General features: G+C 41.7%; 4 protein-coding genes and 2 non-coding genes across 6 annotated transcripts; 4 read left to right on the top strand and 2 right to left on the bottom strand.

Moving 5' to 3' along the window:
• Positions 1 to 5,373, top strand: LOC134877422 (zona pellucida sperm-binding protein 4-like). The gene is made up of 12 exons (XM_063902898.1): positions 1 to 332; positions 860 to 984; positions 1,404 to 1,524; positions 1,704 to 1,838; positions 1,969 to 2,141; positions 2,284 to 2,363; positions 2,834 to 2,967; positions 3,040 to 3,223; positions 4,075 to 4,219; positions 4,298 to 4,367; positions 4,445 to 4,573; positions 4,640 to 5,373. Exons 1-12 carry the CDS (start codon positions 143 to 145, stop codon positions 4,783 to 4,785), a joined length of 1,632 nt encoding a protein of 543 aa, XP_063758968.1. The 5' UTR covers positions 1 to 142; the 3' UTR covers positions 4,786 to 5,373.
• Positions 5,374 to 8,572, bottom strand: rrp7a (ribosomal RNA processing 7 homolog A). Its single transcript, XM_063902900.1, has 7 exons — positions 8,473 to 8,572; positions 8,133 to 8,275; positions 6,852 to 6,977; positions 6,405 to 6,528; positions 5,932 to 6,029; positions 5,639 to 5,846; positions 5,374 to 5,554 (listed from the first exon to the last, which is right to left on the bottom strand). Exons 1-7 carry the CDS (start codon positions 8,534 to 8,536, stop codon positions 5,469 to 5,471), a joined length of 849 nt encoding a protein of 282 aa, XP_063758970.1. The 5' UTR covers positions 8,537 to 8,572; the 3' UTR covers positions 5,374 to 5,468.
• A 268-nt stretch (positions 8,573 to 8,840) lies between these two features.
• Positions 8,841 to 14,680, bottom strand: poldip3 (polymerase (DNA-directed), delta interacting protein 3). Its single transcript, XM_063904930.1, has 10 exons — positions 14,558 to 14,680; positions 13,542 to 13,642; positions 12,990 to 13,438; positions 12,666 to 12,716; positions 12,499 to 12,576; positions 12,157 to 12,381; positions 11,320 to 11,397; positions 11,099 to 11,228; positions 10,827 to 10,893; positions 8,841 to 9,777 (listed from the first exon to the last, which is right to left on the bottom strand). Exons 1-10 carry the CDS (start codon positions 14,623 to 14,625, stop codon positions 9,549 to 9,551), a joined length of 1,476 nt encoding a protein of 491 aa, XP_063761000.1. The 5' UTR covers positions 14,626 to 14,680; the 3' UTR covers positions 8,841 to 9,548.
• Positions 14,681 to 15,140: 460 nt separating this feature from the next.
• LOC134878793 (U12 minor spliceosomal RNA) lies at positions 15,141 to 15,294 on the top strand. The gene has a single exon (XR_010167733.1). It is a non-coding gene; the product is annotated as a U12 minor spliceosomal RNA (small nuclear RNA).
• A 619-nt stretch (positions 15,295 to 15,913) lies between these two features.
• fam234b (family with sequence similarity 234 member B) lies at positions 15,914 to 25,154 on the top strand. Its single transcript, XM_063904627.1, has 13 exons — positions 15,914 to 16,031; positions 18,886 to 19,446; positions 20,154 to 20,267; positions 20,684 to 20,851; positions 20,968 to 21,083; positions 21,169 to 21,319; positions 21,779 to 21,920; positions 22,163 to 22,357; positions 22,701 to 22,779; positions 22,905 to 23,072; positions 23,224 to 23,344; positions 23,702 to 23,901; positions 24,470 to 25,154. The coding sequence occupies exons 1-13, from the start codon at positions 15,995 to 15,997 to the stop codon at positions 24,470 to 24,472; spliced, it is 2,055 nt and encodes a 684-aa protein (XP_063760697.1). The 5' UTR covers positions 15,914 to 15,994; the 3' UTR covers positions 24,473 to 25,154.
• On the top strand, positions 17,101 to 17,254 carry LOC134878782 (U12 minor spliceosomal RNA). Its single transcript, XR_010167723.1, has one exon. It is a non-coding gene; the product is annotated as a U12 minor spliceosomal RNA (small nuclear RNA).
• Positions 25,155 to 25,594: the final 440 nt, after the last annotated feature.

Genomic DNA, 25,594 nt, shown 5'->3' with positions numbered 1-25,594 from the left:
GTCTGGTAGAAAACGCAACAAGCTCCAAACTAATTAACCCTAATGAACACAAGTCACGTGACCTCTTTCCGGAGTCGAGGAAAAGACGTGATATTTCCGAGACTTAAAACCGTATAACCCAACTTATCTAAACCATAAGAAGATGAATTATCATTGCGAGAAACTTTGTTTGATTACTTTATTTTTCGCCACCATGACGCAGCACTGCTGGTGTTCCTCCGCCATTCGGCTGATGGAGACACCTGAGCAGCTCCTGCCCAGCGTCACCTGCTCAGACCGGAGGATAAGAGCCGTGTTTGGTCCTCTGGTCAGAAGTAATGTGCATGTTAAAGGTGAGATCGCTTTGTTTGTTGCAGGACTATATTTCTCACCCCTATTGTGATAGGAAATGGTTTAATTTAAAGTAGGCCCTCATCCTTTGCATTGAATTGTCCTTTACTTGAGTGAAAGTAATACCACACTCTGAAAATACTCCATTACATGTTAAAGTATTGAGGTAAAAATGTTAATTAAGTAAAAGTACGTCAGCTAAATGTACTCGAGTATCAAAAGTAAAAGATCAGAAAATGTGTAATATTATAAAATACTATATTATCCAGTTTTATTTTTAGATATTACTTTATAAGAGTTTTTTAAAGGCTGTAATTCATCACCGTGGGGCACATTTTGGATATATTGTGTGCTACCGAGTAAATTAATATTATATTTTGAGTATGCTATAATATTGTAAAAAAGTAACTTCAAGTGTCAAATATATGCAGTGGAGTTTAAACAACAATATTTACCAGTACTTGAGAAAATACTTCGTCATATTCCACTACTGGGGACATATACTGATGGTCATTTGTTGTTTACTTAGACAAGACAGGGGCCACCATCCCAGTGCCTGAATCTGAGGGCTCCTGTGGAGTGAGACTGGGCAGAGAGAGAAACCAGAGCCTGGCCTTCTACAGCAGATATGACAGCTGCTATGCACAGATTGAGGTGAAATAACGGACTGAATGGAAATTATTGTGGTTGTTTCTCGTATGTTGAAATAGCTTAAAATACAAATGTGCCTCCAATTTTCTATACATTGAGAGGTCTACAGAAGAAGGAATATACACCTGCACTACGGATGTGAATTAGGACCACATCCTGTGAGTTCTCAGTCCGATTTCTGGCTTTGTTCTTTATTCTTAAAATGATTAGATGGCTCTAATCCTCTTCAATAGTGCATGTGTATATGACTATTCTGTAGACTTGAAAATGTACAGGAAACAGGACATTCAAAGTCAAGATTAAAGACAATCACAACAAGACTTAAAACAACAACAAAGAAACTATAAATCCTCTTCCAGTAAAACACAACATGGTGTACACACAGCTGCTTAACAAATATTGACAGGACTTGTGATCCTCAGGGCAGCAGAGCGATCGTCCCTCTGAGCGTACAGCTAACAGGAGAGGACGGATGGTTCAGTGTAACCGTCAGCTGTCCTCTGATAAAGAGACACAGCGAGAGGACCAAGCGCATCCCAGAACGTGAGTGGGGACAGCTGATGAGCAAAACTAGCCCATTGTCACAGTTATATCTTCCATAAGGGAAGTCAGTCTTCATTTTTCATCCGTTTTCTGCACATTGTCCTTTGGAGGCTGGTCTAAGCCTGGTTTACGAAGCTTGGCCGAGGCAGATTCAGACACTAATGCAGCCTCTCCTCTAGCATTACCTGGAAAATGTGACACAGAACGAGCCCTACGAGTGGACTGTGGCCACCAAAGCGTCTCAAGAGAGGCGTGCAGAAAACGGGGCTGCTGCTACGACGCTGATGACTTAACCTGCTACTACAGGCTCAATGGTGAGGCTGGCATTTGTACATTTAAAAGTGCTACTTACATTAATTAATATATGTGTGATTTCCCTCTGAATAGCTCCGTGTGTTGACCATGCTTGTTTGAAAAGCTGACTTGTCCCTGTGTGTCCCTCAGCCTGCTCTGGGGACGGACACTTTGTGTTCTCAGTGTCGGCCTCAGACTCGCATAAACCCATTGATCCCAGCAGCCTCAGAGTGAAGGACCAGCCTCAGTGCTTCCCTGTGATCACCACAACCGATACTGCTGTCTTCAAGATCGGACTCACAGAGTGTGGGACAAAGCTGAAGGTAATGCTAGAATTAGGACATGAAAATACCCTTTTCTTGGTTCTAGTTTGATCTTTTGAATTAAGCTTTTTTCTTTACACTTGTCTTGAAGAAGTTAGTTTTAGTTTGAGTCTGTATCCTTTCTTCTCTGCTCTGCTTTTAGGAAGATGGAGACGTGACGATCTATGAGGTAGAAGTGGAGGAGCTGCACCCTAAAAGTATAGTCAATCATTCTCCATTTAGGTGAGGTTTGTTTTCATCATCTTCTGCACACCACTGTAACGCTGATGGCTCTGATTGAAAAATATTGTGTTAAAGAGACACAAACGAACCAGGAAGACACTCAAAATGACCATGAAGAAAGCTAATAGGACTACAGAGACCTTAAAAGGCTACAAATAAACCAAAACGACAACTAAGAAATGCAATACTGCTGCAAAGAGACTCCTAAAGATTATAAAGGGAGGAAAAATCCACAAAGAAACTCATAACAACTACAGAGAAACACCAACTGAAAAAAGGGGAGAAGGAGACCTAGAAAATACATAAAACGACTAAGAAAAAGGGTCAGAACAACTAAGAAAAAGGGTCAGAACAACTAAGAAAAAGGGTCAGAACAACCACAAAGACACTAACACACTACAAAAAGGCAAAAATTGCCACAGAGAGAAGTTATTAGTAAAGTATTCTGTGGTGATAAATGGTATCTCCAGTCTCCAGGTGCAGTGTGAGTATGAGGCCTCAGATCTGAGGCGTGCAGCAGGATTGCGCTCCTTGTTTCCAGTGACCAACCCCCCGCCTGTGGTCGGACTGGGAACCATCGGAGTGCAGATGAGGATAGCCAAAGGTAATGGAAATGGAGACCAATACTGGATTGCATCAAACTCAACCTTGTGTTTGTGACTATGTGCTCCTCCAGATGCCTCCTTCACCTCCTTCGTCCCGGAGGAGCAGCTTCCTGTCATCTTCCCGCTGCGCAAAACTGTGTACGTGGAGATCTCCATCGCCCATCCCTCTCTAGACCCCACACTCTCCCTACGAGTGAGGGACTGCTTCGCCTATCCTGCGTCCAGACACTCTGTGTGGACGCTGCTCTATGACGGGTAAGGTGGGGGGGATTTCAGACGTGACTTGAGGGGAAATATTAAGAGGCATGCAGGATAGCGCGGTCGAAATTGATGCAAAAATGAACATGACATTTAGCTGGTGTTTTTATCCAGAGACAATAAGTCCAATCAGCCATGAAGATCCAAACTTTAAATAGCAAGAATTCTGCAAGTTTATTATCTTTCAGTAAGCAAAGTCCATTTAAAGTTTGTGTTTTATATTAAATTATTGGCTGAGTTGCAATTTAAACTGCTGGGTCTTCAGTCTGTGATGATGAACATGTGAACATCCTTAACTTAATGGATATAATTCAATGTAAAGTCTAAATATAAATACATTAAAATGCTTATTTTCTAATATGAATTGCATTTTTATTAAATGCTTTACTCATGCACCATAAAAAAAATCTAAACCTTTTTATCCGGGAACTTTTTCACTCAAATATTGATGTGATTTATTTGGTGATCAAACCGTAAATGTATGCATAATTCTGCACAGTTTGGAAGGAAATAGCTAATTAGGATTAACTGATTAATGGATATTGCCATTTTGATATGATTAATGACATTTGAGTGATTTTTATTTTATTTTTTAATCAGGATCTGTACCAAAAAAAGCTTTTCTTATGCTATTTTTAAACTGGGATATCTCTGCAGCTCCACAGTCTTGATTAGAAATGATATTTTAACACAAATTTAGCGTTTTTTAAATGTCGTGCTAGTCCAAATTGCGATTTTAATACTATTTCGATTCATTGTGCAGCTCTAGTCTCTATCCGACATTTCAGTAGATCCACCCGAGATGTTGAAATAATGTTCCCCAGCTGACATAAATGTCTCCTCGTTAGATGTCCGAACCCTCTGGACAACACGAGGAGCTTCCTCCCTGAAAACGACCAGAAGAAAACCACCTCTCACTCCCAGGTCCGGAGGTTTGATGTGCAGATGTTTGCCTTCTTAGACCCTCATACCGGCAATCCGAGTGGGGAGGAGGTACGCTTATCACACCCTCATATTAATATAAGATCAAAGAGGTAGATCTTCTTCAAACATGTGTAACCTGTCCATCAGATGTACTTCTACTGTTGGGTGGAAATCTGCACCGATGAGGCCGACTGTGCACAGAAATGCGCCATCGTCTGTGAGTACATATTTGAGTAAGCGCTGTGTATTTGAGGTGTGTGTATATGTGGCAAACATTATGCTCTGCTCCCACAGCCTCTGAGGGGGAGAGACAGAGGAGAGACGCAGAGTCGGACCAGGTCCAGCTGGTGTCTTTAGGGCCGCTGCTGGTGGGTCAGAACAGCACCGAACCAGAGGACAGTCCGTGTTCCAGACAGAAGGAAAGTAAGTCCTGGTGGACACTGGAAGCACCACCTCTAAACAGAGTACTTAAAAGAGTTTTCCCCTCAGTGTTTCAGGTGATGGTGTACATTCTCTCTGGTGTCGGTGCGGCCCTGATCTCCATCATAACGTTCACAGTGTGGTCCATCATCAGAAAGAAGCAGAAACCAGAAGAAAATACCAAAGAACAAGTTGACGGTGAACGATGTCAATAAACACATTTAAAAACAGTAGTGTGCATTCAGACCAGTTTTGTGCTTTTTAAATGATCCTGATATCTTAAGCTTTATGAAGTCATTATGGTTACTTAATCATTTTATAAAACCAAAACATTGTTTTATAAATGCTTGTTTTATTTAGCACAACCCAGGAGCTCTGCAGACACAAGTTCACCCAACATAGGCAGACAGTTTTCACCCAAGGAGGCTGATGTGGCATGGAGGTCATGCATGTGTGTGTGTGTGTGTGTTCTCATTGGCAAAAGAAGTAGTGGCAATGGGAGAGGTCTATAGCTTAAAGGCGCACCACCACACTTCTTTAATAACATTTTAAAATGCCATTTTGTGTAAAAGGAAAACAAATGTTCCAAAATGTACTTCCTGTTAAAATCTAAAGCTGTAGTTAAGCATTATGGCTACATACGTTTAATAAAATCAAGGCCCAAATACAGTTTTTACTTGCTGACTTGATACTTTATATATTCATAAAAAACAGAATTGGTACTTGGTCCCAATTCAAATACATTATTTCCCATTGTTATTCATCTCTTTTTGTGCCAGTAGTTCAATAAAGTTGAGAATAAATCTGTGTGAGATCTGGTTTATTGACAAAGAAATGCTCTGGTTTATAAAGTAACTAAAACACTAAAGCAGTGAAATCAGGAATGGAAGGAGTTGATTCAGTAAGGTTTGAACTTTCTCTGCGCCCTCAGGAGAGCTATTCTCTGTTTATCCTCTTCAAACTTTTTCCTTAGTTCAGCGATATCTGAAAAACAAATATATAGTTAGCCCCAACCAGGTATTTTATTTTGAAAAGCTTCTCTATCTGCTGTGAAGACTGGCCACTTACGTTCTTTCTGGGTGTTTCTGTGCTGCCAGGTGTAGAAGTTCATGAGCTCCTTCCTCTTCTTCTTCCTTATCTCCTTCTGCAGAGTCTTCTTATTGGCTGCCTCGCTGTGGGGGCGGGCCTTCGTGCCCTTGGATCCTCTTGTGACTTTCACCCAGCCCTCCTCATCCTCCTGTTGCTGCTCGGCCTCCTCCTTCTGCCGCTCCTCTTCCTAAGAGACAGAAGAGACACTTTAAAGTCCACATGTTGGAATAGGTGGGCGTGTGACGCTGGAGGAAGCGCTGCAGATTCCTCACCTCCTTTTTCCGTTTGTCGTAGCCCTCCATGAAGGAGTCGACTGTCTGTTGCAGTTTATCCGTGTGAACGAAAGAGTCAGAGTACTGCTGAATCCATTCTGCCACGAGAGAGAGAAACAAATCACACGCACAAGTTTAAATATCCTAGATAAACACAGATATCGTGCTAATAGACTCATAATTATCAAACTTGGGTTTTGGAAAGACTGAACAAGACAACCATAGACAAGGTTTTGAAACCTGGGATAACATTTCTGATCATTTCTCTACATTTTAAGACCAAACGATTCATCTAGATAATAAATGACAGGTTAACAGGTAGCGAGAAGTTAGTTGCAGCCTTGCATTGCATCACAGCAAGGCACATTTCAACACAAGGCAACTCAAAGTGCTTTACAAAACATAAATAAAAGGCATTAAGATATAAGATATACAAGATATAGTGCAACAGCATATACATCTGAATCACTCACTCTGTGTTCCTGTCCTCACTGGATGCTCCTTGGTGCTGACGACCAGAGGAACGTTATGTGGGTGTGATTTAGCTGCTTTTATACTGGAGGCGTTTTCAAACACAACGTAGCCCACTTTGAAACCCTGGAAGAGACAGACAGAGACACTGAAGATTAAGAATTACAGTACATTTTCATTTAGCTGATGCTTTCACCCAAAGCGACTTACGATTACATGCAATCAACCATAACGATAAACTCGGAACAGCAAGAAGGTGTTTGTTTTATTGGACAATGCAATGGAAACAAGTGAGTTTTCAATCAGCAATGAAAAAGATGTAGTCTTTCTAGTGTCCTGGTATCAATACAAAGCTTGTTCCACTATTATTGGAGCCAAATAAAGACTTTAACAATGCCGAACAAGACAGTGGATGTTTTTATTCGTTAGAGCAGAAAGAGCCTGCTGACCTGTTTGGCAGCTGGTCTGAAGACTTTGGAAATCTTGGGTCCAGACTCATGTGAGGAACCCGGATGGTCCCTCAGTTCCACGGACTGAACAGAACCGAACTCTGAGAACATCCGTTTGACAACATCCTGAAACACAGACAGCAATGCAGGGTTAGACAGCTGTTCTATATTTAAAGGATAATACATTTTCTTGTATATAAAAAGAAAATCTAAAGCAGACAGTGGTGTTAAGCAACCAAGTATATTCAGAGGTAGATATTGTACTTCTACTCCCCTACATTTATTTTGTACCTTTAGTTGCTAGGCAGATTAGGATTAATAATGGTAAATATAATCAGTCCTTAAATCAGACTGTAGTTCACCTGCAGTAAATCCAGCAGCTACCCTGCAGTATACAAAGCCATTCAAACTAGCTGCACCTTTACCAGCTCTGAGAACACTTTAATGATCAATCATTATAAAACATATCAGAGATATTATTCTGAAATGGACCAATCAGACAATGACTACTTTTACTGTCACTACTTTAAGTACATTTAGAGGAGAGTACTTTCTACTTTCACTGGAGGAACATTTAGAATACTTTTACTGTGACAGAGTATTCCTACACTCTGGTACTTCTACTTTACTCAAGTACAAGACCTGAGTACTTCTACTTTACTCAAGTACAAGATCTGAGTACTTCTACTTTACTAAAGTACAAGACCTGAGTACTTCTACTTTACTCAAGTACAAGACCTGAGTACTTCTACTTTACTCAAGTACAAGACCTGAGTACTTCTACTTTTATTCAAGTACCAGACCTGAGTACTTCTACTTTACTAAAGTACAAGACCTGAGTACTTCTACTTTACTCAAGTACAAGATCTGAGTACTTCTACTTTTATTCAAGTACCAGACCTGAGTACTTCTACTTTACTCAAGTACAAGACCTGAGTACTTCTACTTTACTCAAGTACAAGACCTGAGTACTTCTACTTTTATTCAAGTACCAGACCTGAGTACTTCTACTTTTATTCAAGTACCAGATCTGAGTACTTCTACTTTACTAAAGTACAAGACCTGAGTACTTCTACTTTACTCAAGTACCAGATCTGAGTACTTCTACTTTTATTCAAGTACCAGACCTGAGTACTTCTACTTTACTAAAGTACAAGACCTGAGTACTTCTACTTTAATCAAGTACAAGACCTGAGTACTTCTACTTTAATCAAGTACAAGACCTGAGTACTTCTCCCACCTCTGAGGCACATATTTATGTTCATGCTGTTTCTATAATACCTCTGAGCAGTACGGGGGGATGTTGAGCACAAACAGAGTCCGGTCCATCGGTCTGTGAGAGCTCCTCTCTGCCCGGACTTTATGCTCCTTCACGTACAGCTTGTGTTGGGCAACGCTTACAGAACTGAACTGTAAAGATAGCACTTAGAAGAGAAAAAGAAAAAATTAAATGAAAGCAAAAAACAATCAATCAGACAGAAACAGTATCATCAGGTAATCAGACTAACGTTTAGTGAATTCTCAAACCGCGTAAAACGGCAAGAAAAACTTCGAGTCGGAGGTTAAATCACTATCTTAGGGAACAACTGATAATAAGATACTTTATTGTGTTGGTAATTACCTGTAAATCCTCCAGGAATAACACAAGCCTGGTTACTAGCATGTTTCTTCTTGGAGGGCGCCATTTTGGAATGACCTCTCACACCGGAAGTAGAACAAAAACCAAGTGCGTAGTAAAAACATCAACATTTTTAAATAAAGAAGTAAATACTACTGATAAAAAACACATAAAAAAGAAAATGCAGTTTATAAATTCATCCATCAATCGCGTCTGATCAAAAAAATTAATAAAAATAGTTACAAAAAGTGTATATTTTGCCTGCGATATATTCGAGATTTTCAAAATAAAGCAATTCTATCATAAACAAATATAGGAGTTTTATTTCTAGAATAATGCATGGAAGGAAAGAAGAGTCTCAGACAACAAACTAGAAAGCTAAATATTTAATGGCCACATTTCACAGACAGATCTCATCGCTCCAGTCTCTTGACTGACATACCAAGAAAGCAACAGAAAGTAATTTACAATCTTTGAACATAAATCAAGTGTTATGATTACTAGGAAGAATCAAAAGTATACTGCTTCCTTTACGGGACAACCAAGTAAAACCAGTTACAAACGCAGCACACAGAAATCTCAATGCTACAAAGACGGTAAATTTAAAAAAATTAAAAACATGATTGGACTGTTTTTTGACCGTCTGTGTTTCATTATTGTTGTTTCATTTCGAAAATCTGAAAAAAAAAGTACGGACAAACCTGATTGCACCACAAAATGTAATCCTAAATAACTCAGTGATTCTTAATGTATGTCAATTGGCTTTCTAGGTCTTTTTGCCACAGCCTTCCTCTTGGAAAGGGGGCTGATAAAACTGGTGTATTAAAACAAACCTCAACATATCAAAATGGGCTGGTATTGCATTGACAAAAATAAAAAAATATCCAGTTTAGTTTGGCCCCCCCACCACATTGGGTTCAACAACAAATCACATGATACTTTCCTCTAATCAGGAAGAAGCGTCTGGTGCCGTCTGGAGAAGTCATAATTATCAAATGTGTAAAAATCGGTTTCACGTGATGTGGGCGTGTGTGAGAACACTGAGAAAGCAGTAACATGTTAATGAGCAGACACTGGATCTATATCTTGATGCGGAAGGCGGTGGCCTGTGCGCTGGGGGCTTCGCTGGAGGAGCTGGACTGAGCGGTGGACTTGAACAGAGCTTTGAGGATCGTCTGAGGATCCACCTCGGGGGTCGGCTGAGAGGAGGCTCGCTGCCCGGCGGTGCGAGACATGAGGGAGGGAGGGAGACCGTCTTTCTTCGTGCCGCTGCTGCTGTTGCCGGCACCCGGGGTGTCACTGAGCCTCCTGGAAGATCACATAAAAAAAGTCGTAAAATAATAAGCAGGGTTTCTGTGAGCTGGTTTTTAAAATGGCAGGACTACAGGCGTGCTGGTTTGGTCTTTCAGTGTTTATGTGTCAGACAATGAGCTGATTCGTACGTTTCACGGACAACTTGTATTCTACTTTATAGTTCTGTATTATTTTCTATTTTGAGATGTTTATATTTCATTTTTGCTTATTTTTTACTCCTTTTTTTTAATGTATGTGCAATGCCTGCTTTTAACATGGGGTCAATGAAGTATATCTTATCTTAGACAGTTTTATTCTACTTTAATAGTCAGATGAAGTCAGAAATCTGACTAGCATCACAGCAGCTCCATTTGCAAGATTTACAGACAGATATTAAGACAAGATACAAGAAAAACAAACAATTAACACAAATCACAGAGAAACATGCTCAAAGACCTGAGATTCAGCTCTGTATTTACTCTTAGGATTGACACAAAGCTTCAGTCTGACTTTATTTAATCGTAGGCCCCTGAGTGTCCGATTAGACGGCAACAATTCCTATTGGCTCTTCAGAACATGGTTGGTGTTAGAGAGGATGTTATTGGACAGCTTCACTTTTGTCCAAGGATATTTAAAATGTCCCGGACACGTTGACCGGGAACCAATATCAACTTTGTTTATTAAGACTGTAGTCTGTAGTCTAGTGGGTAGTGCAACAGCCAATGACTAAACGTGATTACATTATTTGTTATAGATCAAATCGTTTTGAGAGTCCCCGATCGGAAACACAATGGCCATTGATTAGACTGAATAATCTCAATACAAAATGTGGTCTCTGAGTAATTGCCTCATCAAAAGGTGACTCAATGTACCACAACAAAGGCTGGCTGGACAGTTTATGCAAGTTAAATAGAAGCAATGTCACTTTTCTTGATAATTAAAAGACATGACTGGTTTAGATTTACTTAAGATAGAGTGCAGAGGAGATATGCTATGTGCATGCACACACAGTAAAGTAAAGATCAGTGTGAAATGAACAAATGAAGCCTGGTGGGCTCACTTACAATAGAATGGGCTGATCAGAAGTGATGACATTCCCCTGAATATGGAGGTTACACTTCATGGGTTGACCTGGGGGAGGACCAGAAAACAAGATAAGCAAAAATAAAGGACAAAATGAAACTCTATACACCTTGTTAATGAAAGTCGCTCAGAAACTAAAAAGGTCAAATTTGGACAATTAAGACCTAAACCAGAAAACTCCACGCTTCGGTCTTTCAATTGCACGGAAAGCCAAAGTCATTTTAATGTGTGCATCCTTGCTACTGACACTCACCATCCAGACAGCGGTTGTTGTACTTCCTGTATGCGCTGACGGCGTCATCTTTACGCACAAACACGACCTCAGCCACGCCCACCTTCACCAGCCGCGCTCGCTTCAGAGCCCCACACACACAGAACAGTTCCTGAGGACACACACAAACATTAAATAAGTGATCAATGCACTACAGCACATTAGCCAATGTAACCAAAAGATAATCCGTTTGATTTACTCACAACTATGTCTTCCTCGGTGACGCGGGGGTGCAGGTTGTTCACCGTGATTTTGGTCCCTTCCAGGGGACTGCAAGCAGACTGGAAAAAATACGACAACATCTCATGATCAAGCACATGCAAGGAAAACAACTGACGTGTCCAAGCATCGTGGCGAGTTTGTGCAAAATGCTAACACGTCTATGTTTTTATTCATCCTTACAGCTACAGATGGAGATGTCTTGCCACCGCCTGGAAGTGGGAAGAGGAATCACAAAATACAAACAGGGCAGAGGCTACCCGTCTACCTGTATTAAATCCCATATTTTAAAAGGAATGACTCGAGTAAACACCAAATAAGGGGATCGGGATCTGCTATTTTATTATAAGAGAGTGAGGGAGGAGATGAAGCTGGACAGGCTAAAGTTCCTAGCATGGGAAAATATTCATAGGATATGATGAGTACAGAGAATTAAGTTGTAAATATTGAATTTTATGTCCAAAAAATGGTTAAATTCCTTAATAAAATCAGATGTTTAGGAATTTGGACATTTCTAAATATTTCATAGACGAAATTTCCATTCATTTTGGAAGTTTGGAAGAGTTTATCCCCCAAAATACAGGAGAATGTGCTGTAAATCAAGCGGAATTATGATAAATAAATCAGAAGGATTTTAATTACAACAACCCCAGGAGCTCTGGCGGTGGCATTTCTAATGAACCGGCTTTATAAAATATCAATCGACCGTGTCTCAGTTGGTTTCTGTATTCAATGAAAATGCAAATGACACTGAATAATACATTTAGCCGGGGTCAATCTACAAAAAGCTTGGCATGGTGTGCATACTGATAAATGTTTACCTGTGGGGGGGCGGGAGCGGGGGTGCTGGTTTCTGCCGGGCTCTGCTGCAGGGTCCTGGAGACGGGCTGTAAGGCTGCAGCTGAGGGCCGCCCGGCAGACATGTTGGGGTTTGGTCGGGTGGGGGCCACGGGGACAGGAGGGCGGGAGGGGGCCGTGTACGAATCATTTTTAACCACCTTGGTGATCGGACCTGACATGGAGAAGGTGGAGCCCATTGTGCCGGGCTGTGTGAAGCAAAGGAAAGGAGGAGTTCATGTAATGCAGGAGACAGGCGTACATCCTGCAATGATGAATATATTTGATTAGTCTGAGTGCTGACTCAGACAGAATGCAGCTCTTACCCGTGACTGGAGCATAGCATTAGCTGCAGTGATCTTGATTTGTTTATTGTGGGGGCCATCGTGCTCATTTGAGAGAGGCTATGGGAGACAAAAATGACTTTAATACCACGTTTTATAATCTTAGTCATCACTCTTTTTCAAAGGAATATTTAAGAGTATAATCCTACCTGTGAATTTGAACGTATTCCACTTGTCAACCCTACTCCCATCGGACGTTGCTGTAAAAAAGAAGGCATCAAATATTAGAATGCAGCATGTCAGTGTGCTTTTACCCCTCAACAAGTATAAACATGCATGCCGTGATGCTGATCTTCTAGAGGCCTACATCACTCAGTTTGGTGTCTTATCCTGTTTACAGTTTGTGCTTTTAAATGACACTACCACACTGAAACCATCCACAGACAGAAGGGAGACAACGAGAGAGAAATCGAATTGCGGAGATAGAAAGATAAAAGTGCTGAGAAGAATAAAGTAACTCCGTCAAACCTCACCTGGATGGTCTTGGTGATTTTTAAGGGATGTGAAGCAGCTGCCTGTGATGGTGTCCCTCCAATGCTCCTCTTGAGGCTCAGTCTATCTCGAGCATCCATCACTCTCTTAGTATTGCCCATCTGTGGCGACGCGCTGCCCCTCAAACTAAGTCCTTGGGCAGTCGGGTTAAACTGCCTCGAGTTCATAGCGGCGAGACTATTGTTGGTCTGTATCTGAATCTGTGGCACAAATATCTGGCCCTGCAGATGTTGTGTCACTGCCATCTTTGGCATTGTCTGTGCGGGGACGCCGAACGGATTTGGCCCCTGTTTGCGCGAGTTGATCATCTGACGAGCATCCTGCATCCCTCCTCCTCCTCCACCTCCGCCTGCTGCTCCTCCCCTGCCACGTATTTTAAAGCGAGCATCCTTCTGAACCAACTTCTCCCTGGCATCTTTCACTTGAAATCCTGAGAAATAACAGAAATTAAGAGCAAAAGACGTATTAATCCTCAAAACTTGATTTTTTTGTTGATAAAAACAGTGTATGATTTCAGCCAATATGGCCCTTACCTGCTCCTGGTCCAAGCCGCTGTCGGACATCATTAGCCCCGATCTTCTGGCGAGCATCAAAGCTCTTGCCAACTGTTCCTGCACCTCTTCCAAACATTGGTCTGCAACAGAAAAAACAGAGTCAATCAATGTTGAAGCAAAACCCACTAGGATTTTAAAGGCAGGGCTTTATTACACATGTTCATGAAAACTCAAATAAGAGTTCAATGTTTTGACACGTACACTTAACTATCATTTCATTTTCAAGCTGAAATTACGTTTCATATCGGGACATGCTATTTACACGTACAATTAGAGTCTATATATTCCTTTGTGCGTTCTCACACAATAGTGGAGGAAGGACAATGTTGATACGTTTTAGACATCTGTTTGTTTAAGCCACCACCTTAGTTTAACCCGGTCATTGTAGCTCGTGCAATAACAAAAGCTAGCCTGGCGAGTGAAGCTACAGACACTCGTCGCAAGAGTTTGTGTCGCTGCGACTTACATACGTTTTGTTGGACTTTGCTTTCGGAATTTACCCATATTGAGAGGGGGGAAAAGTACTCGTATCGTCTACTTGAGTAAAAGTACAAGTACCATAGTGTACGCATACCGTGTCACAAGTAAACATTCAGCAGTGCAAAGGTTACTCAAGTAAAATGAAAACTAATTAGCATAAAAATATAAAGTACGAAAAGTAGAAGTACTTAGCCCATTTCAGAATAATGTATTATATGTTTTATCAAAGCTGGCAAAGGTGCAGCTAGTTTCAATTACTTTGTATGCTGCAGATGTACGTAGTTACTTCACACTTCTGCCCATATTTTATACATTAACAGTGAATGCTTCAGACAAAAAGGCCCACAGCTGAAATATACATCGTAGCCAAGCTAGCCTTTAGCTTACTGTTAGCTTGCGGTATTTTACCAACAATAAGAGCTCTCAGTTCGCCGTTTGGCTTTAGAAATGTTACTACAGGCTACCTCGTCCTTAATAAACAAACAATTATCAGCTGGTTGGTGTGTTTTTCGTACCGTTTCGCTGGTGCCTTGAGGTTAATACCGCGCTGTCGTATAACTTCATCCAAAGAGACGTCTGCCATTTTCTCACTGCTTCACTGCGCATGCGTGTTAGAGGAGATTTTTAGCTAGGCCTACGGCAAATGTGCTGTGCCAGAATGCGAACACGGTTTTCGAAACTGAATGTACTTGTATTTTATAAAAAATAATCATTTGCTGATCAATTACTAACCAACACCGGTATAATGTCAATTTATTGGAAGAACATTCAGATTTCACTGCAAAACCACTGCCCGTGTGATAAATAAATATTCTGCGTTTGATTGCTCTTGACTAAATTCAAATGAGATAATAGTTTCAGTACCCATGAGCCTTTGCGCGATACTGTCACGAAAAATGCAGATTGTTATGCCCAATAAATATACTTTACTGTCTTTAAAACCTTTAATTTACACAAACAATTCACACACATTACTAACACTCACAAGGATCTGTTGGTGGGAGCAAAAATAATATGACGTCAATGAGAAATGGTTGAAACCGTGATACAGAACACCTAGGCATTGTGACTAGAGCCATCTTCGACGATTGACTGGTCATGCCTTAAACTGATGAGTAAGGAAAATAACGACGCGGGGTGACGCCCGTGTCCTCGTAAACATAACGAGAAGAATTTTTGAAGGGGCATAGGTCTGCTTACTGAGGTGACTCACCTACTTTGTGAGATGCCTCGTAGGTCTAGGACCTTCCCCGTTCCCTAAACTGTAAAAAGTAAACAACAACACACTTCAGAAAATGTTTGACCTTCCGTTTGTATGCAACGATGTTTCTGTCACACTAACTCGCCTAAATGTGACATATAAGAGTATAACACAGAAGCAGGTAATAGTGTGTATGGTATTAGGCTGGTATACAAAAATGGGAAAACTACTACCTAAAATACCACCTAGTTGAACCATTATAAAAAGCACCATGGTGAAAGTTTTTTTTAAAGAAAGAAGGTGATGAATTCCTAAAAACACATCCTTGATAGTAATGTCCTCTTTAATAAGGTCAACTACAAATAAAACATATCGTGTATAGTTGTATGTATCAGGACCGAAAGATGTTCATTATTAAATGGCATACCTAGTTTTACAAATGGGATATGTTTGAGAACTAAGGAAGAGTAAGAGCCGAGAATAAATAGTTCAGATACAAATTATCCTCATTATTATCTCCTGGTTTTACGTCTGCATATTGCTTCGTTTTTAATCTCACATTTGCTGTATTGTACTCAACAAACACACAAGAACTATTGGAAACAAATCATGGCAAAATAAACAAAACCAAAAGAACTCCATATCCCATGATGCACCTGGGCAGCTCTAACCTGCCGTGCGGAGCCTGTTCAGTTGATCATCACCGCTGCCTCTCGTCTCGTCGCTGCCTCTCGGATCCGTTAAAGGAGAAATGGCTGCAGCACTGTCCCGTGCCCTCAAATTACCCGGTAAGATGCTCTGTGTGTATTTCTAAAATAACACCAAAGATGAATAAACCAGACATTAGCGAAACATTTCCCTAAACATGTCTCAACCAGAACTGCGTGTTTGTCTGCTCCTGAAAGCATTGATTCATTTAAAGCACCCTTTTTTTTCCTGCACACATATTTAATGACCTCCAAATAAACCCAGATTAATGGACAATGTTTCCCGAAATGTTGTCATTCAGGATCTCCGCATTCGTAATCAGTGTGTTGACATCTTTCAGTCAAACCGTCACTGCTGGGTCCTGCCTCTTAGCTTAGCTGCTAGCTAATGTCTACCAACACACACTGAGCTGCTGCTGGAGGGCAAAACCAGCAAAGCATGCTAACAAAAATTAGGACAAAAACCTTTTAGTGTAAGTATAGTTTTGTGACGTAGCAGCAACATCTGCACTGTTGTTATAGCAGTGTTCTTTAACTCAAAATTATAATTGACCCTATTTCTATAATGCTACTTTCCTTTTACCTTGGATTTGTATTTATTACATTTTTATAAATTAAGTTTAGCTTTCTATTCAATATGCAAGTCCACTTGTGTTATTTTAACCTTTCATTTCCACTGTCCCCTTTGCTAGTAATGTCCCCACTGTAGGAGGACATGTGATCCCAGGAAAAAAACAACTCAGTGGATATTATATATATATTATTAAAACAAATGAATATTGGTACTGCTCATGTATACTTCTGATGAAAACAATGATTCAAACCCCAGATTTCTAAGTGCCCTGGTAGAAATAGTAACTGTATTGTTAGTAGTGATAGTGCTGGCATTATTAGGATAAAGATGAAACAGAAAAATGATTGGAAATTATTAATTTGACGGTGCTCTTTAATAAGGTTGTTCAGGTATTCACAATTTTACTTCTTATGTTTGTAGAAATATTTATTGTAATCGATCAATTCACACACATTACTTACACACACAAGGAGCTGTGGGTGGGAAAGTAACCTGCTGCCTTTGAGCAACGGTTGACACCGCGACACAGAGCACCTGGGCATTGTGTGTAGCCCTGTCTTCTACGGTTCAGAGGTCATGCCTTAAACTGATGAGTAAGGAAAATAACGACGCGGGGTGACGCCCGTGTCCTCGTAAACATAACGAGAAGAATTTTTGAAGGGGCATAGGTCTGCTTACTGAGGTGACTCACCTACTTTGTGAGATGCCTCGTAGGTCTAGGACCTTCCCCGTTCCCTAAACTGTAAAAAGTAAACAACAACACACTTCAGAAAATGTTTGACCTTTCGTTTGTGTAGTTAATCTGGCGGAAAAGGTGTATGCAAAGATCTTTCTGTCACACTAACTCGCCTAAATGTGACGTATTAGAGTATAACACAGAAGCAGGTAATAGTATGTATGGTATTAGCCTGGTATACAACAATGGGAAAACTACTCCCTAAAATACCACCTAGTTGAACCACTATAAAAAGCACCATGGTGAAAGGTTTTTTTAAAAAGAAAGAAGGTGATGAATTCCTAAAAACACATCCTTAGGGAAAGGGCATTGCTTTTGCTCAGAAAATGTGTGACCCCTGGTTTGGATAGCTCATCTGGCCGAAAAGGTGTGTTCTCATATACATGTTACGAATAAGAGCAAACCATAGGTACAGGTGATAGTATGTAGGGTAATAGCCAACAATGGAAAGACTACAACTTGCAAAAATCACAGTCTCCCCCGGTGAAAGCAGCACCACGATGAAGAGTTGGTTACACACCAATACGAAAAAAAGAGGTGCATGCGTCTCAATAAACGGTGAGGGCAGAGAAACACTTTTCATAGGAAGTTCTAATACGTTCAGTTTCATTCAAATGTCCCTGAATATTACCTATGGTCCTAGTGTTAGGAGCAGTGGGCTGCCATTATGTACGGCGCCCGGGGAGCAGTGTAGGTAACCAGTGTCTTGCTCAGGGACACCATGGTGGCACTTGGTCTTTCGGGGACTTGAACTGGTGACCTTCCAGTTCCCAGGCCAAGCCCCTATGGACTTTGCCACCACCGCCCCCGTGTTACTTAGTGTTACGATAGGAGTATTTGTTGTGTTACTTATTTTATTATTTAACTTGTATGTTCATGGTTTCAAATCATTAGCCGGCTTCAGACATCAAAATAAAATGAATGTAAACATAATGTAAGGAACTTCTCCATCCCTAATGTGTCAGAAAATAATATTATGAAGTTGTTAAAAAGGTATATAACAGTATATGTTTTATTTGAATGCACAATTTTACTTTAACTTCCTGTGTTTAAAGAGATATTTGAAGATGAAGATTCAACTTTATTGTCATTGCACAGAGTACAAGTACTAGGACAACGAAATGTGGTCTCTGCATTTGACCCATCCTAGTGTTAGGAGCAGTGGGCTGCCATTATGTACGGCGCCCGGGGAGCAGTGTAGGTAACCAGTGTCTTGCCACCACGGTGGCACTTGGTCTTTCGGGGACTTGAACTGGTGACCTTCCAGTTCCCAGGCCAAGCCCCTATGGACTTTGCCACCACCGCCCTATTTAACCTAATTCTAAAATAGAGTCTGTCCACAAAACCCTATTTACCCCTGAATAAATAACGTATGTGGTCCTGTGCCAAATACAAATCAAATACAATGTGTTTTATTCCGTTGATTATTTAAATGGGATTCCTAGGGTTAATGTTTGAGTACGAAGGGAAAGTACTTTGGTAAAATGTGGAATGGACATTAACACCTCCCCTACAGAGGAGGAAAACCATGAGTAGCCAGAGATCAGAGAGGATCCATCTCTAAGGCATCAGTGTTGTTTGGGATCACATCAGTAATTGTGTTTCTACATCCTGTGTCTCTGCAGGGAAGAAGGGCTCGGAGCTGGGGGAGTACGACCCTCTGACCCAGGCCGACAGCGAGGACGAGAGCGAGGAGGATGACCTCGTTCTCAACTACCCCCGAAACGGCCTCAGCAGGGACGGCTGCCTCGGCTTGGGCCCCTCGAAGCTGCGGGGCAGTAAATCGGGAAGACTGGGGGGCGGCGAAGACGGGGCTCAGCAAGACGAAGAGGAGGAGGAAGAGGACGACGACGACGAGTGGAGAGAACGACTGCCGAGCAAATCCAGGCCGGACAGAGACGACATGAAAGGCATGCAGTACTGGAGCCACAGAGACACGGGGAGGGACAGATCAGGGGAGGACAGAGGGGGGTCCGGGACATTAGGGGGTGCTGCGATTGGGGTTCATAGTACTGAGGCGGAGGAAAAGAGGATGAGGATGAAGACTGCGATCCGAAGTGCGTTTTTCCTGGTGCCTTTGGTCTGCGCGGCGCTGCTCGTGCTGCTGTGTGCGTTCCTGATCCCGTGTCGGAAGGGAGATCTGGGGGAGAGGCCGCAGTGGGAGAGAGCGCTGGGGGACGCAGAAGGTAAACAGAATCAGTTGCGTCGGTTGCGCCAGCTAAACTCATGCCTAGGGCAGAACAATGGTCAGGGCCGGGCCTGGCTCAGTTAATTGTAAAAAGGGCTCGAGCCGCTCTCCGTTTAGCCTGCTGGCTCTCATTCTACAAATTATCAGTGAATCCTGTTCCTGTGTGTCAAATAATGCCATGTTGGGTCCTTGAAATTGTAGGAAATGGGCCTGGAAAGCCCTTAAAAAAAACTCTTGAATTGTAAGCGTTAACCCCAGAAAGAGACATCAAGTTCTTACCAACCACAAAAAAAGCTGCTTAACAATCATAGAGTCTGTGTGTGTTGCTAAAATGTAGGAAATGTGGAAGGGCCTTCATCCTATCTGTGTCTCAAAATCCAGCCAGGCTTATGTGCACGCTTTATAAAGACTGATTTGGGAGTCTCTGTGGCGAGACGACGCGGACTCACCCATTAATCTGTAAACTGTAATTATACAGGATTCCACCCACCACATGTTCTGTTTCAGCATGCACACTATAGAGCATTGTGGAGTGGAAATACACTCAAACTAGATATGAAATGACCACCAAAGTATTTTTAACCTGTATTTTCAGAATCCAAACTCTTATGATTCACATGTGTGTTCCTGTTCGAAGCTTCAGTCAAACAGTGAAGGAATCGTGCTGCAGGTGGTGTTCACTTTGTTGTGGTTTTCTCTGTGTAGGTGTAACTCCACCGGCGCTTGCGTTATGGGATGTTGACGGTGATTCAGTGGCGGACGTGTTTCTGGGAGTAACTGAATGGACCAACGACACCCATCCAAAGCAAGGGAACACGAGTATGTATATATCCTCTATCCCCTTCTTTATCCTTATGTTTCAGAATGTTTCCCTGGTTTATCCGTCAAGTGGTGCAGGAATGAGTCCTGTTACCCAACATTAGCCGCCTTTAGCTCAGCGGTGGTGACGTGAAGTCATGTGACCGTGCTGTAGTTCCTTTATAGCCCAACATTAGCCTCCTTTAGCTCAGCGGTGGTGACGTGAAGTCATGTGACCGTGCTGTAGTTCCTTTATAGCCCAACATTAGCCGCCTTTAGCTCAGCGGTGGTGACGTGAAGTCATGTGACCGTGCTGTAGTTCCTTTATAGCCCAACATTAGCCGCCTTTAGCTTAGCGGTGGTGACGTGAGGTCATGTGACCCTGATGTAGTTTCCTTATAGCCTCACTTTATTAACGATGTTCCTTGTCCTCCCAGTCTTCAGTGCGGTGGCCCTGTCTGCGGTCACCGGTCAGGTGCTGTGGAGGAAGGTGATGCGGGAGTGTGTGATGTACATCCAGTGTGGCCTGCGGTACAGCAGCCAGCCGTCCCCCGTGGTCCTCCTCATCGGGAAGTCCATTATCATGGCAGTCAACGGCACGACCGGTTAGAAAGACGAGCAAAGCTACACATGATCACAGGAGTGGATAAGGAGTACTCAAATCAGAGAGGAAACTATCCAGAGTGTTTAAAACAGGTCAGATTTCCTTTCTCTCCCCCAGGGAAGAAGCTGTGGTCGGTCCTGCTGAAGAGCATTGAATCCCAGGCGATTTTACTTCCAGACTTGCAGGGCGACTCCGTCCCAGACCTGCTCATCGCCACCCTGCCTGCAGACCAGGTACCTCCCTCTCTGAGTGATTCTGAGCCTCACAGATCATGTTTCCAGTCCTTTGCATTCAGTCTTCTGCTCCACTCTCTTCCAGGCTCTGGATCTGTCCCTGACGCTGATCTCCGGGCTGTCGGGGGCGAAACTCGGACATCCCGTGCCTTTCAACCTCACCGGACAAGGGAAGCTGATTGGTCCTATGCTGCATGAGACGCAACAGGGGGCTTACTACATCCTCTTTGGACTAGGTAAAGGAATCGAGTAGCGATAGAGAGGTGCAGGGGTGATGTTTTTTGGTTAGTTAGCATCGCAAGGGCTCCCTTCACAAGAAGCTAATGGGATTTTTCTATTGGATTTTGGAATTATGCAGAAAATAAGCTCTTTGGCCAACACATTAATGATGCTAACATCTATTGTTCAGCAGGATAATCTCCAGATATTAATTATTCAAGCATAAATGCAACCAAAGAAGGAAAAGCTAAGTTTCGGTTTTAAAGGAGCTACATCACAGACACATGACTTCACTTCCCCACCGCTAAGCTAAAGGCGGCTAATGTTCCATGTGATGACGTTTAGTCGTAATTGTGTTAACCACAGACAAACCAGGCATAAGTTAACGTTATTAGCATTGTGAGGTTCCTGATTTAGGTCATTTACGTTACAAATTAGTTTCTTTCTTTGTGTCAACGTGTTTTTTTCCCCCTCAGGTAACGTGGAGGCCATTTCCCTGCGTGATATCTATATTCGAGCCACTGGGAAGATGCCCCTCACTCAGGCCCTCAGCAGGAAGGATCCAGGGTGGGAAGCACTCAAGAAAACCAACTCCTCATCCTTCATACACATTTACAGGTACGGTAAAATAAATGGTAGCGTTTTTGAAGTTGTTGTAACAATACGTATCTAATGTCAAACTATTTTCTAGATTACTGGGGAAATATTGTGTTCAATTTCCTAGGTTTTAGTGTTATTATTTATATACATTTTATTGTTTATTTATTGTTATTGTGTTCAATTTCCTAGGTTGCGATTACAAATATTTAAGTATATAGCAATTCACAACTGAAAGGATTCCAATGTTGTCTTCTCTGCAGAGGATCTGAGCGTGTGGATTTCCTGCTCCCTCTTGTGGCCGGTTTTGGGAACAGCCACAACAGCCTGGACTCGGTGTCCAACCTGAACTCCAGCCGGAGCGACTGGGCGCTGGTGTTCGGCTCCAGCAAACTGTCCGTGCTCAGGCAGAAGGACATCAAGAAAGAATGGACCTTCAACTCAGCTCCCATTCAAAGGTAAAGCCCAAACATCACTATCTCACCACTGACTGAGCATACAGAGATAAATGTGGCTCGGTCATAGACATATTAATCAATATAATAATGTGTATTAAAATGTGTTATCTGTCAATTTAAAACAACTTCCATGAATACCAGACAGTACATTTACATAAATACAGGTGAAATGAAGCTAAAAGGGAAGAAATATAAGGCAAAAGTGTGAATACGCTTGTAAAAGTTGCAAAAACTGAAATAAAAACTAAGCATTAAAAAAAAGACTCATATATTTGAACCACTGAAACCACTGTGTGGGATTATTTTGCATAATTTACCTGTAATATCTTCCCGCCTGTCGCAGCCAACCCACCCCGGGATACTTCAACAGCGATGGAGTCCTGGATCTTTTCATCACGCATGCAACAAACGGCATCATGATGGTAAAACAAACACACCATTCATACATCCAGACTCAAATCTACTACATGCAAGGGCTGAGTTGAAGAAATAAGATAAAGATATCCCCAACTGACCTCTTTGTTTTCTCTAATTGAATTGGTTTCAGGCGCTGGTGGTTGACGGGGCCAACGGGAAACTCCTCTGGTCGGCGGAGTTCGTGTGTCCTCATCTAGTTTTGGATAGTTCTGCCATCTCCACCTCAACCGGCCAATCAGCTTTCCTCTTCTGGGCCAGCGATCCAATCAAAGCTCTGAAGAATGGTACCAAGACAACCGTGAGTGTGCCGCGGAGAGTAAAGAACATTGTTGAGACAAATCCCTTCCGGTGCCTCAATAGAAAATGAGAATACAGAAAGACTCTTTGAAAGAATCTTCGACGAGATTAAATACACGTTAAATACTCACCTGTCCACTCTGTCTGTGCAGGTGTCTCCAGGTGTTGCTGCAGCCGAGCCGCTCATCAGAAAACTCTTCCTGTTGCATCCTACATATCCCACAATCCTGCTGGAGCTCACCAGCACCACTGACACCACTGTCACCTCCGCAGGTAAAGGTTTTTCTGCTGAAAAATATCTGCTTTAAAAGGGACAGTTCACCCCAAAATATAGGGCTATTTATTTATTATTATTAGAGTTTGGGGATTATGTTTCCAGAAAGAGACATTGCTGACATAAAATAAACTATGTACATTGATAAATAGCACTACAGGTAAGAGGAATGAAAATATTTTAGATTTTGGGGTGAACTGTGCCTTTAATGCATAGATTTCTTGATCATAATCGTCATCATTAATTGTCCAAAACTCAATTTACCAAGCAGCTAAAAAGGGTGCACACATGAAAATGACTCAGTTATACTCATGGTTAAGTAAACCATATGTTGTACATGTTATTTTCTCCTGCAGTGAGTTACCAGGAGCAGCAGAAGGACGCCTCCTACATCACCGTTTCCTCCCGACCCACACCCGACTCGAAGCCCGGCGCGCGGATAGTGAAGAGCATGAGTCTCCGAGCTGCGATCGCCAAAGGACAAATTATCAGACTGGAGGAGAGCAGCAAGCCCGGGATCCACAAGTTCTTCAAGGGGTTGTCCTTCAAACGCCACGTGAGACATTTGAGAGAGATGTGTCATAGAGTGCCGCAGGAATGAGTCCTAAAACCCAGCAATTAGTTAGCATTTTAGCACTTCCGGGTTCCCTCGTCTCAAAGTCAATGTTTTTTTATTCGTTTTTTAATTGATACCAAATCAAAACGTACAATATTTACAAGTTTTATTCTACAAAATCAAATATGTCAGTAAGGACCCCAATGGTATACTCCGTTTTTAAATGAGACAACTAAACATCATCACGCCGAACGTTAGCCACCTTTAGCTTAGCTTAGCCGTGGTAACGTGACGTCATGTGACCGTGCTGTAGTTCCTTTGTAGTCTAACGTTACCGTTTCTCTACCGGAGATTTTATTCATGCTTTTAACTATCATACAGTGGTTTGAATATATGTAAAATATCCAACAGATCTTATTTTCGGGAATAATCCCCAAAAATGAAATGGAAAAAATATTTTTGTTGAGGGAGCCTTTGAGATGCTGACTTTAAAAACACGTAATTCCTCCCCCCTTTAAATTGATTACGCTCAATGATTAATCTCTCCTATCTTTGTTGATTTGTTTAGTAATGAACCACCGCTGCTTCCACGCCCTGCGTCACTGGAAGTGCTGCCTCTTGAGGAAATCCCGTCACATGGAAGAGACTCAAGTTTGTGGAAACGTCTGCAATAAAGACACTGAGGATTCATCTGGAGCTGTACATACATCTGGTTTGGTTCACTGAGTATGAATTGATTTGACGGTACCTTGAGATTTCCTTTCTGTATAAAGATAATATGTGTTGGTACGTTGTTTGTATTATAACATGTTTAAGTTATTGGGAGGTCTTTAATATTTCACTGAATGTTTCTACGATTGTTTGGCTTCGGTTGTAAGAAGAGACACTCGGTAGAAGCACAATAATCCTGAAGGAAGAACGTGTGAATGTGTTTACAGTTTTCAACACTCCTCATATCATTCAGCTGGTCATGCTTTTTGTTATTATGAAGCCCCTCATGTTGTTCTGACTGCTCATCACGTTGGCGTTATAGGGAGACTGTAAATACTCGATGCTGTACAGTATTTATTGCGTTGCTTTGACATTTTCCTTGTTTCATTTGATGCGTTGTTGGCAGTTTTTTATGGTTATATAACTCAACCATTTGTTTTTTTCCCCCTGAATATGTGCCTGCTAAAGGTTATGGCATTTCAATGTAATCTGCAACCCTCGCATATCGCAAGAGAAAGAATGAAAATCCATTCTTACCGCTTCATGTGTCCTTTATTTCACGGTCTCAAAGTTTCTGTATTTGTGGTAAAAAAATGTTCCGATAAGAAGGATTATTAGATCAAAAATAGAGGTACCTTTTGCACTAAAGTAGGGATTTGAGGTACTTGTACTGAGAGTATGTTAATTCACATACATTTATACTCATGAGGAGGAACATGCCTTCCTTAACCTTTCTTTTCTCAAAGTTGCCGAGTCTTTTTTTATTTATTTTTGACCCAGAAAGGGTTCCCTTAGGCTTAGCATATCATATTGTATTAATATGACCTACTACAGACTTCATTAAAAAAAGGAAACATGTAAACTGCAGCAAATTCAGTGGATTTTTTTAAAGTCGGTGGCGTTTTATCACTAATTATTTGGTCATTACTACTAAGACGAGAACAGCTTTTAATGACACAAGGCTACACAGAAGAAGAATAAC

The sequence above is a fragment of the Eleginops maclovinus genome, chromosome 16 (assembly GCF_036324505.1).
Source record: "Eleginops maclovinus isolate JMC-PN-2008 ecotype Puerto Natales chromosome 16, JC_Emac_rtc_rv5, whole genome shotgun sequence".
In the NCBI taxonomy this organism is placed as follows: Eukaryota; Metazoa; Chordata; class Actinopteri; order Perciformes; family Eleginopidae; genus Eleginops; species Eleginops maclovinus.
Note: the sequence above shows the minus strand (reverse complement) of the source record. Positions and strands in the feature narration are given on the sequence as shown.

Excerpts from the sequence above, each read along its gene's own strand:
- poldip3 (XM_063904930.1), bottom strand. The coding sequence starts at position 14,625 with ATGGCAGACGTCTCTTTGGATGAAGTTATACGACAGCGCGGTATTAAC. Across the intron at positions 13,439-13,541 it reads GCGGCTTGGACCAGGAGCAG|GATTTCAAGTGAAAGATGCC; the intron begins GTAAGGGCCATA and ends GTTATTTCTCAG. Across the intron at positions 9,778-10,826 it reads TCTGATCAGCCCATTCTATT|GAGGCTCAGTGACACCCCGG; the intron begins GTAAGTGAGCCC and ends GTGATCTTCCAG.
- rrp7a (XM_063902900.1), bottom strand. The coding sequence starts at position 8,536 with ATGGCGCCCTCCAAGAAGAAACATGCTAGTAACCAGGCTTGTGTTATT. Across the intron at positions 8,276-8,472 it reads TATTCCTGGAGGATTTACAG|TGCTATCTTTACAGTTCAGT; the intron begins GTAATTACCAAC and ends TTCTCTTCTAAG. Across the intron at positions 5,555-5,638 it reads CAGAAACACCCAGAAAGAAC|ATATCGCTGAACTAAGGAAA; the intron begins GTAAGTGGCCAG and ends TTTGTTTTTCAG.
- LOC134877422 (XM_063902898.1), top strand. The coding sequence starts at position 143 with ATGAATTATCATTGCGAGAAACTTTGTTTGATTACTTTATTTTTCGCC. Across the intron at positions 333-859 it reads AAGTAATGTGCATGTTAAAG|ACAAGACAGGGGCCACCATC; the intron begins GTGAGATCGCTT and ends TTGTTTACTTAG. Across the intron at positions 2,364-2,833 it reads GTCAATCATTCTCCATTTAG|TCTCCAGGTGCAGTGTGAGT; the intron begins GTGAGGTTTGTT and ends TGGTATCTCCAG.
- fam234b (XM_063904627.1), top strand. The coding sequence starts at position 15,995 with ATGGCTGCAGCACTGTCCCGTGCCCTCAAATTACCCG. Across the intron at positions 20,268-20,683 it reads TCCAAAGCAAGGGAACACGA|TCTTCAGTGCGGTGGCCCTG; the intron begins GTATGTATATAT and ends TTGTCCTCCCAG. Across the intron at positions 21,320-21,778 it reads CTACATCCTCTTTGGACTAG|GTAACGTGGAGGCCATTTCC; the intron begins GTAAAGGAATCG and ends TTTCCCCCTCAG.